This window comes from Symsagittifera roscoffensis, chromosome 6 (genome assembly GCF_963678635.1).
Source record: "Symsagittifera roscoffensis chromosome 6, txSymRosc1.1, whole genome shotgun sequence".
NCBI classification, from domain to species: Eukaryota; Metazoa; Xenacoelomorpha; order Acoela; family Convolutidae; genus Symsagittifera; species Symsagittifera roscoffensis.
In genome coordinates, this window is record NC_087067.1 from 23,080,395 (window position 1) to 23,098,846 (window position 18,452).

The following is an 18,452-nucleotide window of genomic DNA, read 5'->3' on the forward strand; positions in this document are numbered from 1 at the left end:
AGAAAAACATTCACTCAGGATGCAACTATTTTGTTCAAATAGTTTTCACTTTTTATAGTAACTCAGGGTATTACACATTCCTTTGAATTTCTAGTTCAACTTGTTAAAACATACTTCACGTATCTTTTCAGCTTTCTCCACCGCGAATGGGTGGATTTGTCAATTGATTTTTTTTCCCTTGTTTGTAGTTTCACCAGTTTCTTTTACTTCTTTGAAATTTTTTGGAATAGATTTTTAAAAACGGTTTCTTTGTTTCAATCCGATAAAAATAAAAATCACTTTTCAGTTTTCATTTTTCAATTTAAAAAATTATCGTGATTTTTATCAAATTAAATATTATCTCATATCAGTCGTTTTCTCGTGCGAATAATCATTTTGTTTATGCCCTGACCGTTAATTTAAGTGTCCGAATAATCATTTTGTTTATGCCCTGACCGTTAATTTAAGTTTTTTCTGAACATGCTTCACTTTTTCCAAATAAGTTTTCGAATCATCAGCATTTTATAAAGTTTTTGGGTTTTTCGAGAAGTTTTACAAGCTTTTTGTGATAATTTTTTGTATCTACGCTTACACATAAACCTAGACGTTGACAACTCATTCTTTAACGCTTCAAATTTTTGCAGGTTTTAACTATAATCTTGTCTGATTCTTTCTTTGTTGTAGATTAGACACCATCTTGTGGTTGTTAGTTGTGTGAGTTTTGAATTCAGGCCGTGCATGGAGATTGGACATAATTTAAACAAATCAAGTTTGATTAAAGGCAATGAGTTCTTCATCAATCCGTCTGCAGAACAATTGAAAGAATTTGCTGCTAATAAAGTTATGAAAGATTTTCAAAAGAACCTCGGCCCCGAGGATCAACAGCCTATTCTTACAGAGAGCGAGCGTCTGGCTGCGATTAAGAAGGAAAAGGATGAATTCGAGAATCGTAAGAAAGTCGAGATCAAAGGATTACCAGCGGAAATGAAAGCCGAGGTTTGTACCTACCGTGTCTCTTTCCTGTATCTTGCCTCTCGTATTGCTCGTGAAACTTTTAAAATGATCGAGAACAGTCGTTTAGTCAATTTCTTAAGAGCTTGCGTAATGTCGCTGATTTATGGTTTCCTATAGCATGTTTTCGCACGTTCCAAAATTAAAAGTAGCCGCTAGGCCAATCATGATGACCATAATGAAACTTTTTAAATCGCTGTTCGTAATGAACGACATTCAATCTGCCCTTCAAAATCTTCTCTGAATAGTTGCAGCATCGAGAACCCCAAGCCGTTGTTTAAGGAAATAAATTCTTTTCAAATCTTGGCGCCGTCAAACAAACGCGTAACTCTTTCACATAGATCTGAAAAGGCAGTATTATTTTTTCAGGATGTGTCTGGTCTTCTTGAAAATTATCATGTTGGACCAATACAGCTGGAGAAAGTGGAGAATTCAACAAATGGTATGTTTAGAATGCCAATAGATCTTTGACACATTGAAATATTTTTCATAAATATTAAAAATATCCAATTTTTGCAATCCAGATTATCATCTTTCCGTAGAAACCTAAAATGTTCAAAGTTATTTTTTTAAATATATCATGGGCGGTAGGCAAGGCTCAAAATTTGTAATCAACAATTGGATTTTACTTTAGCAATTGTTTTACTGGGCAACGGCGAGGAAGCGGAAGCTGCTGTTCGAGAACTTAATGGTCAACGTTACAATAACTGCGTACTTCAATGTTCCATGGCATCTGTTGATTCTCTACTTTGTATTACAAATCTTCCCTTATCTTACACACAGGAGAACGTTCGAAAGATGTGTGAAGCATATGGTCCAGTAGACAGATGTTTTGTTATGCCAAGTGAAGAAACGGGGAATTCGAAAGGATACGCTTTTGTGGAATACCCCAACAAAGATATCGCTCGAAAAGCCAAAACGCAATTAAACGGACGCTTAGTTCAAACCCACGAAATCAACTGTGACTGGACAGATGAAAATCATTGTTATTGGAATAAATTACATTCCACTTGTTTATTAGCTGAATTAACCGCAGACTTTAACGATACGACGAAGTTTCGCAGTCTTTTCAATAAAATAGCAGATCCCAGATATATTCAGGTAAAACATTGACTATTTCATATTAATTAAGGTCGCTCATGATAAGGATCCAAAATTTGCTTTGTTTTTAAGCTGGCTCTGAATTCTGAAACACGGAAATGTCTGGGTTTTGGAATTGTTGCGTTCGAGAATCCACTTGTAACGGAGCAGACATGGTATAAAGTAAATGGTGCTAATGTTTACGGCCAAAACCTCAGAGTCTATTTTGTTTGTCCCGGACATTCAGGGAGAAACGAGTACACAAGAAGACTAGCCAAGTGTCAGAAAAAATCACCCCAGGTTTGTTGAAGTTTTTTAAATGATTTAAGCATGTGAAAAGAGTCTAATAAAACGTCTTATTTGTTTCAGGCCGTGCTAGGGGCACCTCTATTTCAGAATGTATCGCAGTTTCCTTCAAATGGTCTTCTAAACCCACTATTAATGGCGAAATGTGAGTTTATGATCGTATTGATTTGTTTTGTTTTTTATTTAGAGGAAAAATCTTTCATAGCTTCAGCTTCGGTTTTTTAATTGATTTTAATTGTCGGTATGTTTGCTTAAACAAATTATACTAAATAAACTATAAATGAAAGTTAAAAGTAAATTACTTCAAATGCGTTTTATTAACTACACTACGGAGCGTTGTGTCATATTACGGTATCCACTTTTTTTCCAACTAAGTCGCAAATAAAGGTGCTCATATTTTGATGACGCAGTTGCATTTTTACATCTGCTGAAATTTTGCTTCATAACATGGTTTTGCATCTGGTTTATTATAGGCTTGTTCCTGTTTGATGAAACACAGGTATTATGAAGCTGCATGGGATTTGGTTTTTATTTTTTGAGACGCGTATGAAAAGATTTGCACTTTAAGTACAAGTGGTACCAATAGAGGGACCGGCTACTCTCTTGTATGCCTGGATATTCCGCCAGTCTCTTATTTACGTTCTACTACCTTCAAAAATCTCAGTAGGGGAAATTATGACCCATTTTTTTTGGATTATTTTCATTTTACCATGACAAATCTAATTTTAAGGGTTTAATCAAAAAAGTGTGTTCTGGGGATCTCTCCTGTATAAGCTACTAAGCCCTAATTTTGATAGAACAAGAGTTTTGGCCTCAGAAAATATCAAAGTTTTGAAGTTTGACCGTTTTTCGAAACTTTTTCCTGTTCTCGAAAAATTACCCTGAAGTTGATGCTTTAATCGAAAGAACAGATTTTGCTGCGTAACTGGTCTAGCCTTAAATTTTTTGATGAAAAAAGTTATTGTTCCGACTTTCGATACGAAAGTGACGGAATATTTGTGCTCGGGTGGGTTTTTTTTTTCTTCAGACAAATTTCGACTTTTTAACTAGCCGTTTTTGACGGAATTTTATTATATCATTCAAAAGGTATTGTTGTCTTGAGCTTAAATTTGAAAAGATATTTCACCTGTGATCATTTTTCGAAAAGTTATGGGGGTTTAAAGATCGCCATTTTGGTCAATTTGGGACAATTAGCGCGCTATATATTTCGCGCTATTAACGCATAAACGGAGATTTAATCCGTCTTAGAAATTGTTCCAAATTGGTTGAAGGAAGCTTATTTGCCGTAATTGATGTGTTACTGGAAGCGAAATTTATCACTTTGTACTTTATGTGGCGTGTGGGGGGATGATTTTCACAAAATATCTCAAATTTTTTTTCATTTAATTTTTTCATGTTATTACTGCTTCATAGAACTTAAAAGGCAGTCGGAACATTCAGGGCTTCGCCCTGGTACGAGCAGTCTTGTTGTCTTTAAAATAGGACAATTTTTGAAATCTTGTTTTGAAATTTTTTGACTTCTCTCAAAAACTACTCTGCCGAATCTAGATTAAGGTTCAATTGGAAAAACAGATACTATGAGTGTTCCACTGGATAAACAGCTACGCCCTAATAGTTTTGTAGAAACTGAATTTTGGACTTAGTCAAAAACTAAGTCTTTTTTTGAAATTTCTTTTTTGGAGACTTCTGTCAAAAACTACCCTGCCAAATCTCATTAAAAAGCTTCAATCAAAAGAACAGGTGCTTGAAAAGATCTTTGCATAGCAACGATGCCCTAGTTTTTGTAAAACGGCAATGTTGAAAACTAATGTTGGAATTGGCAAAATTATGTTCGTTTGAACTACGGTGTAAAATCTGATATTCAGGGTTCAATTGAAACAAGCTTAAGAGTATCACCTGTATAAGCAAATTGTTCCATTTTTTGGTAAGGAAACCGCTATGGACTGAAGAAGTGTTTCACATTTTGACCCATTTTTGGACTTGTTCAATTTCACAAAAACGACCGTGCCAATTCTGAAATAAAATTAATCAGACGGAGATGTAAGCCTGTTCTCGTATTTCTGTTGATAGGAATCAGCTGTGGGCCTCGTTAATGTCCAGTTTTTGATATTTTGACTCATTTTGATTTTGAAAATTACTTTCGCATTAGTACGCGTTAAAAAATATCAAACAGGTACCTCCAGTTATAGCTGGGCTCCTTGTGTAACTATTGCTGAGCGGCCATGGCGCAAATGCTAGGTCGTGTGACTTTCAATCTCCAGGTCGGAGATTTGGTTCCGAAATCTAGCATAATTTTTTAAGTCCTACTTTTTTTCAGTTTTCACTACCTTTTAGTGCTACTTATGACCCTTTTCTAACTTGTATTTGCGAAGTGCGGCTTTGCCTCTGTGATTTATCAAACAATCGGCGCTGGGGTGCTAGAGACGTTATAATAATGAGTGTGTGTTAGTTGGAGGTGCAGCCAACTCAGTGGCGGGAGCCAACAGTGCAATGAGTCAGCTGGCGGCCTTACAGAATGGGACCAATCCTGCCGCCTCAGCTGTCATGCAATCATCACCTTCGCATCAATTTGTCTCTCAAAATCACCACGCCTTACAACTAGCAGCCGCTCAACAGGTAATTTCCCCAGTTCTGCAGAAATAATTGTTACGCTCGCAATTAGCAAATATTATCAAATTAGAACATGTTTTTCCAAGCTACCAGCTTGTCGAACAGAATCAGTTGATGATTTGACTTAAATCATCGGCAAATCAAGTTCCAGCATTTAAAGCTTCGCACAACGCCCAGAGACGTCTACATGCTTGGGACAGCAAACCTGAGCTGTATTAAAAAACCTCTAAAATTCTCTGTTTAGGAAAGTTTATTATGAGGTGATGGCTTTTTTCTTTTTTTTTTGGCACTGACTTTTTTCTTACCCTAGAACCAAGGTTTCTTTATTCTTAATAGTGCTATTGAATTTGCCTTGTAAGTAGTTATAACCAATTGTCTAAACCTTGCTCGCGTTTTCAGTTTTCCAAGTTTTCTTAGTGTTTTCGATGAACTATAAAAAAATAATTTTTCTATTGCTTACACAAGCCAGCTTAGAAAGGCAGTGTTATAAAATCAGTCAAGGAAAATAGTTGCCTATAGCCCTATAATAAACCTACAACTATGCGCTAATTTTACAACATATCTGCTTTTTAAAGTGCTTTCCTGCCTGATATCTAAGAATAAGGTGTGCTCGAATGGCTTTCATTTTATCAAAGAAGCATTTTGATTTGGTTAAGTGGGTGAAGCCCTTTTAGTCGTGATTTGAACATCTTAAAAAATCAATTCAAAAAGTTATCTCTGTGTCGAGAGAATACGGTTTGAAAGCGAACAAAGCGATAGAGTAGCGTTCGTCATGAAAGTTGGTGATTTAAGCTAAAAAAAAACTTGATTTTTAAATTTTTTTCTGATAGTTTTTATGATTTTTTCATTTTTCTAGTCCATTTTCTACTTAACTATTTAAAAAATTGCCTATTTTATTTTGACTGTCGAATATGCCTAAGTTTTAGTTTTTGTTCAGATCCTTTTATCACACCACTCAGAAAAAAAAAACGAGACTAATTTGAAAAAAAAGTTTTTGTGTTTTTTAAGAGAGTTTGTATTTTGAAATCAATTTTGTTGCAAGACATTTTTTTTTGAGCAACTTAGCCCTTGTGTTTATATTTTGCTGTTTGGTTTGGTTTGATTCAAATAGGGAGTGACAAAAATTGGCTTCAAACAATGATTAAAATTGATTTTTTATACAAAATATTTGACGCTCAAAAAAGCTTTAAAAAGAATTCTAAAAACTAAGTTTGTATTGGAAATCTATTTAAAAATATTTTAAGCAATCGTTCGTTGTTCAGAGAACTCAAATCTTTTGATAAACAGTCAGGTAGTTTTTGGTTTGCTTTTTTAATGCTCGGAGGCTATAGCTGGCATTTCGAATGCTCATAGTTTGTGAATTTAGCTATTTTTTGGTAACTAGTTGGTTTATAATATTTTCGTTACTTTCAACTTAAAATCAATAGTATTTACCAGAGCCGAGCTATGAAAATTATAAATCAAGTTAATTCATTTATAATTGACAAAACTGACGTGAGTGCGCGCTTAAGGGCTTTTGAGTGTTCAACCAAGTTGAAGTGTTTTGTGAATGGTTTTTGAGTTGAGTAGAAAGCTACGGAAAAAAACATGGTTCTAATCAAATTAAGTTGAATACATCTCACCTGCATTTTGAGCTCAAGAAAACGAATTCAAGAAAGAAGATAAAGCTAGCTTGCAAATATAAGTTTAATTGGTGCAATTTATTGTCTACTCGAAAGAATCTTGAGGTCCTTATTGAAAATAGCAAGTTGTCGCTTGATGTTTTAAAGCGCCTACAATTTCGCGCCACTTCATGTGAAGAAACGTTTTAAAAGTTGAACGTTTGATTTTTTAACTTTGATTTTTAATTAGACCGATTATTGAATCATTAGTTATTCAATGCCCGGTCTCATGGTAATATTTCGGTCGAATTGGTTTTTATCTAAAATTTTTCAAAAAAGCAGAGCTAGGCTGTCTGGAGGTATCCTGCTACAATTTGTTCTTTTAATTTTATGATGCCATCTCGAAACAGCCTTCTGGAATACATTAGTATTAGTAGTTTTTGAAAGTGCATGGAATGTGTTTTAGGCGGCGTTAATGGCGGCCGCGGGAGGAGGTGGGTCCGCAATCAACGGCGTCTCTCAAAATGCCCTCTTAGCCCAAGCACAAGCAGCTGCCGCCGCCGCCGTTGTCTCTAGCCAAGCAGCACACATGCACGGTCATCCCGCCGCACACTTGAGTAACTCGGTGATGAGCAGTGCAGCCGGAACGCACCATCAGTCGCAGCACCACTCGCAACAACAAGCGGCAGCACTGGCAGCGGCGTCTTTGATGTCATCGAACCAAGCGAGTCACCAAGGAGGATCTCCGCATAATATGTCGGCTGCACATCAAGCGGCAACATTGCAACATCTTCAGCAACAGTTGGCGGCGGCTGCCGCTACCAATAACCAACAGGTGAGTGTGGAAAAGGTGTTTTGCTGATTGAGTTTATTTTAATCAGCGATGGATTACAATTAGAGCCTCCGGTTTTAAGAGGCGCATACTATTGTAATTTATTGTCCGTTGATGAGGCAATATAGACGACGATGAAAAGCGCGTGATATTAATTTCTAATCAAGTGTTTATTTTCATTTTCTTTCTTGATAAAATTCTACAAATTTCCTGCTTAAGTAAAACATAAATTTGAAATAGATCTATCATTTCGTATGTTTTGTATAATTAGTTGAAAATAACGAGTAAGTACAACTTAGTGTGCCTTTAATCATGATGCGAGTGAATAGAAGTTTTACCAAAAATGATCACCAACCAATCTGATTTTTCGGTTCGGTGGCAGTTATGCTTCCTGCCCTCGCCCAGTCGGAATTTGGCAGGAGGTCAGCTGACTAAATAGTTGGAGTTGAACTGATTAAGATAAGGCATGTGTTATTTGTGATCTTAGATTTTTGATGATTTTTGAACAGTTCGGTCATAATCTAACTATTTTCCAATGGTTCCCATATCAAGATTGTGAACAAGAGTAATTTCATCAGTTATGAAAAGTTACAGCCGAAAATTTTTTCCATGGAAATTGAGATATTTTATCTAAACACATAGCATTTGTTTTTCGGGAATAACATTCCAAAAAGCGCTCAAAAATTGAAAATAGTATAAATCGACGAATGTTTGTTATCTTGCATTTGATTCAGTCAGTTCAACTTTTTCTATTCGAATCTTGGCTATGATGTGACATAAATGGCCTGTTAATTCTTATTTTTGGCTGTTGTGGTTGATTTGATTTGTTCAATTTAGTTCTCTGATTTTTTATTTTCTTCTGTTGCAATCAAGAACTCACATCTTAACAACTGTTGAGGAAAATTGAACAATTGTCTTTTAATCAGCCAGTGCTTTGTTCGCTTGACAAGACCCTAACTTCATCTTAGCTTTGCCCGTCTTATCTTGTTTTATTGAAGAAAAAAGTCATCGAATTCAGGTCTTCAATTTAACCCATTTTGCTCGAAGATTTGAATGTAGTGGTATCAATCGCTAATAACCAAGTTGAATTTAATTTGTTCAAGAGCAAGTGTATAATAATCGGGTATTGGACTTATTCCCATAAAAAACGAGAAATAATACGTTTCATAAAAAATTGAAATCCAGTGGCGGTTTCTGCCCAGTGAGCCTAGAAATAACGACCATGCTTCGGATGATTATTTCCAGGTGTTGGTGTCCGTCTTCTTTTTGCGCGCAAGAAGTTTTCTGCGTAATAAAACTAGGGCTATCGTGTCTGCTTTTTTGTCGGTTTAGTTCCCGCAACATGCACTTTTCTTGAAGATTCGGCTATTTTTACCATTTTAGAATAACATATCTAACATTTATAATTGTGCAGAATATTTTATACTAGCGATAGCGAGCTTGCGAGCATTAGTGTATTAGTATGATTTTTTTCTAGCGTTAATCGCAGATAAAAGTGTTCATTGGAAATTTCTTAGCTCTTCTGTTTTATTTGTGGCTAGTGTTTGGCATCAATGAAGCGTCCGAGACTGAGTGATTAGTGCGTGAGGTGTGAGGTGCTTAATTTCTAGGTCGCAGTAGGTTCGATTTCTTATTGCAATTTATAGAGCTGCTTTTTTTGTGTTTTGCTAGTGTTTGCGAAGTCTAACTTCGCCTATGTGTTTCAATTCCAAGATTTTTCAATTCCAGACTAAAATTTCATTTTTTATTCAAGCTTTTTTGGTCTTAATTGCTTCGGCTCATGCTAAAGAAATATTAAAAGAGTGAAATTATTTATGATTTTGTTTCGGCTCAAAGGGTGTCTACTGAAGTATAAAATTGCTCATCTGGTGGCACTTTTGCTGCGTAGCATTGGCATTTTAATAGCATCTGTTCTATCAGCTGTATTGGTAGCTAGTGTCCATCTAATGCCAAGCGGCGATGAGTGCATGCGAAGACGTAATACTCTGTATCTCCAGGGCAAGAAACCATGGTGCTGATGCTTAGACGTGGTCTTGCTTCTTGCTTTTTTTTGTGCTGCTTCGCCTTTGTGTAAGTTTTGTTTTAAAAAAAATTAAAACAGGCAATTGTGTTTCCTTACACGTTTCCATCAAATCCAATTTTACTCCCGACAAGCGTAGAATTTTTTTTTTTTTGATTCAGTGGCTTTCGTCTTTCGTTTTTTTCCGGATAGCTCTCATGCTATTTCTGTGTAGCAGCGCAAGTGTTGCAAAGTTCTGTCTCAAAATAGTGCGAAATTGCTTTGCTAGAAAAAGATTTTGAGATGATTTTAATTTTCGTGTGGGAAAATTAAGAAAATTTTCACTTTTTAACAAAATAATTTTTTGAAAGCGTTCTTATTGAAGTCACTTTGACGAAATATCAGTTTTTCTTGATTAAAAATGAGCTTATTTGAACTTGTACCTCTAAGGCTATGACTGATTGATGCATGGATGGCGACTACATTCAACGATCGTCTTATTCTCAGCTGTCTCCAACTGACCCTCTATAATCATTGAATAGCGAGATATGCGAGAAAAGATAGAGCGATAGTTTATTTTCACTCGCAATGGGTTTTCATTAAAATACCCAGTTAGATTTGATAATGTCTCTTCTGTCTCGTTTTTTTAAGAACCTTTTTCAATCATCCGCAAAATTTTTTTGAGGTTTACGAGAACAGATGTCTTTCAAATTCACAAAAACTTGTTTATCTTCGATTTTTGATAATTTTTCTTTTCATGTTCAAGGAAATAATTTTAATCCTCGAGTATGAACCTTCTTTTACTATTACTGTATCAATGTAATTTCGTTATTTTTTTATATCAATTCAGCATTTTTTGTATTCTGATTATTTTTCTATTCTGTATTTGAAATCTCAGGACTTTGCTCTATCTGAAATTAGGAGTGTTTTTATGTGGGCTGCTACTCCTGTTGTTAAAAATTGGCCCTTGGCCATTTTCAATCTGACAAAGAGCCCCTCAATTAACTGTTAAACCCATCATCATCGATCCTTTCCTCCTCTCTCTCTCCCTCTCTCTCTCTCTCTCTCTCTCTCTCTCTCTCTTACCTCTTTTTCTGGCATTTTCCCTATTTTTATGTTCACATTTTATCAAATTTTAGATCGTTGTGCGATTTTTTTTTCAGTTATGTCGCAAATCTGCGCCTTACTTGAATCTGAGGGTATTTTTCCTGTTCTTCAAAAAGTGCCCCAGGTATTTTTCACTCAATATCTTGGGTTCTTTAGCGCATCTATTGTATTGTTACGGCACGTATCAACCCTGATATTCAAATACCTGCCTCTAAATTTCTATCGCTCTTCTTTTTAGGGGTTTGAATTCAAGAAATCCGTAACAGCCTGAAGCGTTTCGCTAATTTCGAGACGCTGCTTTTGTCAGCTTTCTCCCCGAATTCGCCGGAATGGTGACCAGCCCCCCTTGAAAGCCAATCAAGCATAAAATGACTGCTCGAGAAGTCCAAAAAAATAAACATCAAACGACTGGGAAATTTCACATATTTTCGCCGATTTTGTCCTTTCGAAGTAAATTACTAAAATTCTAATATTAAGAGGAAGTTATAAATTTGCATTCGTATGATGTATGATTAGGTTTTAGAAGTAACTAACTTCGTTTCTATTGTGTTTGAACGTAGGGTATTGATTTTTGCCGAATCAGCTGCTGAACAAACTTAGATAACTAAGATTGTGTTTCCTGTAGTTACGGCAAAGTCGAAATTGACCAAATCAATAGAAGTTAATTTCATTGCATAATCAAGCCCCCTCCCCTAATTTTAGGACCCTTTGTTGATGGATTTTGATTGATGTGTCTGCCGCGAAAGGATAACGTATCTCGTTTAAGTAACCATAGTGGGTTTGGTTTATATTTGAGGATATAATATTCGAATTTTGGTTGACAGCGCCCAAAATGTGCAACTGTAGACCAAAGCTAGAAACAAAAATACGGAGTTTTTTCGATATATTTAATTATCTGAACCAGGGGAATTATATTACAATCGGCATTACATTCGAATTGTGGGTTAATGGACTATATTTAGGAAAATTCTGGGAAATTTGGCATTTTTTATTTTCGGCTGTTTGCTGCCTCGTCTAAATGCACTAGCATCATTGTGGTTTGAATGGTGTGAGCTGAATTTGTCATTGTTTGCTGTTGAGACGTTAATCTGGGCTCTCAATGTTTGCTGGAAAAGTTTGAATTCGGTCTAATCTCCTTAAGCAAACCTTTCACAACGCTGATGCTTGCCTGAATATGAGCGGGTTTCAATGTGAATGAAAATCCCAAATATGAAAGCATGCTCAAATTAGAGAAGGCTAAACAAAATTTTTAAGTGCTCAGAATGGTCAAAACGCGTTTTCTGTAAGGTTGAAGTTCATTTTGAGTTGAAATGGTTAATTTTTGCAACAGCTGACGAATGTCTTGCTGATTTTTAATCCATCAAATCTCTGATCTTACTGGTTTTTAATCTTTTTTGTAGGTAATAATGTCTATTCACTGTATAAAATTATTCTAATAAGTTGAAATCTTGTAAATCTGCGAGCATTTTTGCAATATTTGCGCTCTTGGAAGATTTATGTTTTTGCGCTTCTGTGCAAACAACGTTTTTGCCTCTAAAGCTGATGTTTTTTGAAAATAAAAGTAATAAAACAAAAATTTGCCAGTTGCTGCGCAAGCAGCTCAGAAAATTCCGACCACACAAATATTTTTAAAAAAAACTATTAAAAAAGATGCCATATAGAAGCGCTAAATATAGCTATTAAGTATTTGTTGGAGTAAAACTAAGTTCTCTTTAACTTGTTTTCAGTTCGCTGCCCCCCCCCCCACCCTCCCAAAAAAATCCCAATGTTTAATTTTTTTTCTTTTTAGAATAAATTGTGGCAAGTAATTTCTTTTCATGTGCACATCACCCAGTTATGCGTTTTTGTGTTGGGAGAACATAAATGGGATCATTCTAGAGACCATTTTTGGGGATCTTTGGGTTACCATTACTAGCTGAAAATAGGGGGATCATTATTACTGACAATGAAATTAAATCTGAAAAGGTGCAAAAAGTCGTCTCTTTGGTGTTGCGCTAAAAATTGAACGCAAAATTAAGAGCCAAAACGCAATTATTGGAGATATTTTGTTAATGCTATCTGTATAAAGGCGCTTTTTTTCAATCAAACTTGCATAAAATAATGCTCAACTTTCGGGCACTTTCGCTGCAAGTATTGACAGTTAAATAGCAGGTGCTTTCCGCTTTATGTAGCTAGTGTGTCGATTCTTTTAAACGTCAGTACCACAGCTGTGTTGGGCAGTCGATTGGGATGCTCTAGACATGTGGTTTGACTCCTCTAGTGGTCATTTGTTTTCCAAACGCATTAATTTTTCAATTTTCTTTCTTCATCGCGGCATTTTGTTGCTTTGTTTGCGAAGTGTATTTTCGCTTGTCTTAAAAAATGAAATCAGCGGACAAATTTTTGATTATTTCAATTTTGGTCTCAAATAAAGAATGCGAAGTTTTTCAAAATTAGTCCTCGGTGCAGTTTTTTGCGGTTACAAGTATCTCCGTAGGGTCGTTTTTTTTTGTTCCGGCCATTCGAAAAATGTTGAGGAACTTTGTATGCGGGTTTTAATTACCACAAATAATAATTGGATTGGGTTGAGTGATATACCAAATTGAAACCCTTTTAGTCGTGATTCGAACAAAATTAAAAAGTTTTCAAAAGGTTTCTCAGTCGTCTAAAATTTTGCCTTTTCATTTGAATTTTGAGCAAATAAACTGAGCGAGCAGGCTTACAACAGCCTTATTATGCTTAATTTAAGCCCGTAAATTTTAGTTTTAAGGAAGTAAAGTTAGTTTTTTTTGAGATTCAAAGGAATGCGAAGCGCCATTTTGCCAACCAAAAACATCAAAAAAAAATTTGATTTTTTTTGATTTTTTTAATTGTCATTTTTCAACATTTTTTTGTCAAATTTGTCGAATATGCCTAAATTATAGTTTACGTCAGTTGCTTTTATCACACCACGCAGAAAAAATACTGATTTGAAAAAAAAAGTTTTGTAGTTTTTCAAGACTATAGTCGGAACATTCTGTGCTACTTGCACAGTTTTCGACTATACTTGTTTTATTAGTGATTAAAAACAGAAATGTCAAATATCATTCGAAGTACGACGCATAGTGATATTTCTGGAAATTTTTCATTGTATATAAGCTCAGCGTCCATTATAGATATTTCAGAAGGATTTAAATTGTTTTATTGATTCAAATCGTTGCGACATAATATGGTTTTTTTTCAAAAACAAATTGGTTAATTTAAAAATAAACATGGCTGTTTGTTTTTTTTGGTTGTGTATTATTAACTCTGTAGTTGAGCAAGAGAGTATTAACTAGTAAGTTGTTCATGTGTTTCCTGTGAGGCTGACTTTTTCGCTTTGTTCCGAGAGGCTTTTTGGCCCTCTTTTCAATTTTGAGAGGATTACACGATAATCCTGACTTGTCTAAGAAAGGTGCATATTACTCGTATTTTGAGTACGAAACATTTTTTCTTAAGCCGTATGAAAGATTTCAACAAAATATTTCAAGTGTTTATTATATAACTATACAGTTTGTTACTAGCATAATGCAAATGTTATTAAACATAAATACATGCTGTAGAAGTACTTAACTGGAAGGAAAAATCGTGTTTTTAAAAATAAGTACCATTTTTAAAAACGCTCCATCAATGTTTTAGTTTTTATATTTGTACCTCTAAGTTGAAGTGAGATATTTGTTGCTAGGTTCAAAATTTCTGCTGTTCTAGCGATTGTACTATTCCTATATTGAAGTAGAGATTTGTTAGTATGTATCCTAGAGATGGAAAAAGTTGCGTTAATTTTCAGTTAAAACTTTGCTCGACGAAAATCTTGATAAATTGTTCGTATCCAAATTCGTTTCACAATATAAGGCCTGAAAGAATTTTATGTAATAGCCATCTTTTTGGCGTATTGAAGATTGTACAAAACAAAACAAAGTGGTTGCCTAACCAAAGTCTGGTTAGATAAGACCAGGAGAAAGTAGATTTGCTCCACGCTAATGCAACCAAGGTAGAAATATCGATTGAATCCAAATTAATCGATATTTCCCTGTCTTTATTCGTCAGAGAATTCCAGCCTGTTCATTATATCGGTTTATTTTTCCATGCTTTGTCAAAGATTTGGGTCATCATGATTTCATTATGAAGCTCAGCTCACTAAAGGATGCAAATATTCATCGTTTTTTAACAACTGTTTTTTGACTTAATTAAAAGTCTAAATATTTGTTGCTATAGTTTGAAAGAGTTTATTGTATTAACACTGTTTAAATGCGCCCTGTGCTATTTTATCGGAACGTTTTTGTTCCTGTCTCTCATTGAATAAAAATTAAACGGCATATCTACGAAAAAAGCTTATGATAAAAATTGTGATCAGATTCTGAAAAGTAAGTGATTTTTTTATCCTAATGAATTTTTACGAGAAAGTCTTAACGAAATGAATTCATCTGTTCTGACAAAAGTCGAAAATTTATCTGCCACTGGCATGCGAATTGTTTGGCATTCTTTTGAACTTGATTTGATTGACTTTTGACTCGTCTTTTCAATCGAAGTTTCTCTCTTTTCTTTTTTCTGTCATTTGAGAGAGGAGTTTTATTTGTCTTCTGTTGATTTGAACGCGCCTGTCAGCCTATAAATGTCATCTCGATAATCTCTATTTGCCTCTGAGACCAGTCGAAGTGATTTCTTCACGATAAGCTGACAGTTTAAGTGAGCCTTCATTCAAATCTCAATCTAGTTATAAACAGTAAGAGCTGTGGTTTCTGTGCCAACCGTTGAGCAGTATTCTGATTTAACTGAACTGCAAAATTACTATACTATAGAGCTGATTAATGATTTTTTTCTTAAGGATACATCATATATGACTGAAATCATTCTTTTGAAATACGAATTAAAAGCTAAAAATGAGAGTTGATCACAAATTTTCTGAAGGGTCGTAGCGAAAAAACATCATTTTACAATTGATTGAATTTGTGTTTTTTATTCTTTTTGTAAGATAACCGGTATGGTTGATTTCATGTGGGTGTAGACTGAATGAATCAACTTAATACGTCTTTTGTTAAATTTGAACATGGCTACTAACGGGTATATTTTTAAATACCGGCCGGGAAAACTTTTAACTGCTTAATTTTATTTCACGCCATTGCATTTGATCTTCTGGGGTCAGATTATTGCGAAGCAATTGAAAACCAAATACGCTTCATCTATCTATCTATCTATCTATCTATCTATCTATCTTTGAGATTGCTATCTTCAATTTAAAATTTCTATTCGAGTGCTTAAATGTTACGCAGATTTGACATTAAATAGGAAAACAGGTCTTTAGTATGCTTTCAGACGGCAAGTTGATAGAGGAATACTTTTTCAGACAAAATTGATTTAATGAATGATAACTAGTATCAGTCAGAGAAAAAGTCAAAAAAGAAAATTTTCTGCTGACAACTTAATTTGAAGTTGAAATTGTCGATGATATCTGTTTTCTGTCATTTGGTTGCAATATTGCAGACTGGTGTTTATTCGTGTGATGATGATTGTGATGTTGATTGCATATGCAGTTCCAATTCTGTTACTAAATTCCCGGGAGACTAAAATCTGATAATTCAACCGACCACCGACCGGCTATGCTCAATAGCGCAAATGCCTCAAAAAGCGAGCAGCCAGTTAGAAGATACAAATTTGCCCCCATACTGTCCCGGCCGGTCTAAATTCACCGCCGGAATTTTCCCCTCAATTTGAGATTACATGAAGTAAGGTTGAAGTTACTTTTGAATAAGTAATGCTACTATGTATGAGAGAAGAAAAATAAAAGAAAGAAGCGTCTTATTTATAGGTGAAAATTTGCAAGTTTATCTCTCCTATTTCCATTAATAAACACTATCGTACCCGCGACAATCTTACACTTTATGCTGGTTTTGAGCGCAAAAAGTTCAATTTCATGTGTTTTTTTTTGTTCTTTCGCGATTGCCGATTTCAACTTGAAGATTTAATTTTGTGGAAAACAACTATGATGAAAATGTGGAATTTTAATCAGCGAAATTAACTTGAGCCAGTCAGGCGCCTGATAGAAAATTATGAAATGAGAAACAAAAGTGCTCGAGTTTATTTTGTAAGTGCGCTTATTTGGCCTATTTTGACTGATGTGATTTTAAAGAAGTTACTTGGTCTATTTTTTAAATTATTTTTCTTGTTCTGGCTATTGTTCATTGTCATGTTGGCAACACATGGTTTCAAAACTGTGGTAGCGTGAAGTTTGAAATTATTTAATATATCGGCTACTCAGCTTGTAAATATAGCTGCGCACGATTAAATTAGCAGAGCTTTAGTGGCGGCATGCCGGCTCCAAAGAATCCAATAAATAATTACAAATAGAGAGACTATCCATTCCGCTACGCATGTGTGCGCCATTGACCACCGTTGCGAAACATTTTCATGAGATTTGCAACCTGTGATCCAAAAAATCAAGTCACTTGAATGATTTTGGTGAAATTTCATTAAATTTCATCAGCAGATTTCGAAATTCTCATACTTTGGCTAAAATTCAAGATTGATCAACCAGTTTTTTTTTGATATTTCTGCTTTGTTTGTGATCAGACGTTGAAAAACTAGCAGGTCTTGATATTAACAAGTACAATTTGCGTAATTGAATTAAGTTATTTATTAAGCTTCTGAAGCGTGAAAAAGCAATAAGTCTGAGACAATAGAAGAGGTTGGCCCAAAACTATGAACACGATGTTATATTGACTTGTGGCACTAAGCAATTTTGCTCTGAAAATCTTTCTATGATGACCATGCATTTGATTGTATTGACGGTTTATATTGACGAAAATGCGAAATCAAGTCAATAAAATCAAGTTGACGATGCATACAAAACATTGCATTTGTTGATGTGCGCTGAACACGAACTGAAGTTCTTTTGGTTTTTGTTTGTATTTGGTGTTCGTATTTTGTGCGAGAAAGATTCATGTACGTCAGTAGTTAAACAATGGTTAGTTCGAAGTATCAGATTAATGTTTGCATGCGTTCAAGATTGGTCTGTATAATGCTAGTTTTCATATTTTGACTGGGCGAACTTCAATAAAGCTCAATTTGATGCTAGCTGTATTTTGCACGAGGCTTCTCTCGGTGATTTTTCAGGCTAATGTCTTAGAGTTTTTTCAACTGAGCTCCTATCTTTTAATTACGGAGCTCGAATATTTGTTCTTCTAGGGCTAGATGTTTGTCCAATGGACTCTTTAGTTGCCCAAATCATATGCGACGCTTGTTTTTTAATCTTTTTGCTCTTTTTTTTTTGCTTGTGTATGCGGAATGCAACTTGATCTGTTTCAATATTTCTGAGCCTCTTTAGTAAATAAACACTTGGCATTTTCATTGAGGGTTCATTAGCAAATGTGAGTTTTCAGTTATTTTGGTCTTATGATTGTTTCAGGAAATTTCTTCACGCTAAAACAAAAGAGTTTCCGTTTTTTTAAAATTAAAAAAAAAACTTCCTAAATGGGAAAAACTTAATTTTCATGTGAATTTCAAGTTGTGCACAAGAAAAGATGGAAGTTTGTGCACAAGATTTAAACATTCTTTTCCAAACAAATGTTGATTGTCCTTTTTGCTAGGTAATCTTTTATTGACTTTAAAGTTATGGTTTTGATAAGAAGCTGAAAACTACATTTGAGACGAAATGTCAATTGGCAATTGAATTGATAATTTAAATACTTTGAACACACTGCCCACGATAACTTCCCAATAAGTGAAATCACTGATAAATTGAATGGAACTTGAGCCATTTGAGTTTTTTTTTCTTCATTCTTATGCCATTTTGAAATCATGATAATTGGAAGGTAATGTTTGTTTTATATATTTAAAAAATATTTGCTAAATAAAACTACAAATCCCAATGAAAGTATTAAGTTTTAATGGACAAAGTGAGTTTTCGGGTCATTTAGGTCGAGTGATTTTTTCT

At 34.7% G+C, this 18,452-nt stretch overlaps 1 protein-coding gene across 4 annotated transcripts in view; it reads left to right on the forward strand.

Annotated features, from left to right (window-relative positions):
- Positions 1–605: 605 nt before the first annotated feature.
- The window catches only part of LOC134848898 (ribonucleoprotein PTB-binding 2-like), a 30,738-nt gene continuing 12,891 nt past the window's right edge, over positions 606–18,452 (forward strand). For 2 of the 4 annotated variants that reach the window (XR_010162965.1, XM_063866435.1), the window contains exons 1-7: positions 606–975; positions 1,360–1,432; positions 1,625–2,091; positions 2,164–2,370; positions 2,440–2,521; positions 4,826–4,992; positions 7,054–7,422. Coding sequence is in view for 3 of the 4 variants with exons in the window: in XM_063866435.1 (XP_063722505.1) it covers positions 718–975; positions 1,360–1,432; positions 1,625–2,091; positions 2,164–2,370; positions 2,440–2,521; positions 4,826–4,992; positions 7,054–7,422 (1,623 nt within the window). In the remaining variant the exon portion in view is untranslated. The remainder of the gene's footprint in view (positions 976–1,359; positions 1,433–1,624; positions 2,092–2,163; positions 2,371–2,439; positions 2,522–4,825; positions 4,993–7,053; positions 7,423–18,452) is intronic. The other 2 variants (XM_063866436.1, XM_063866434.1) reach the window with 2 other exon arrangements.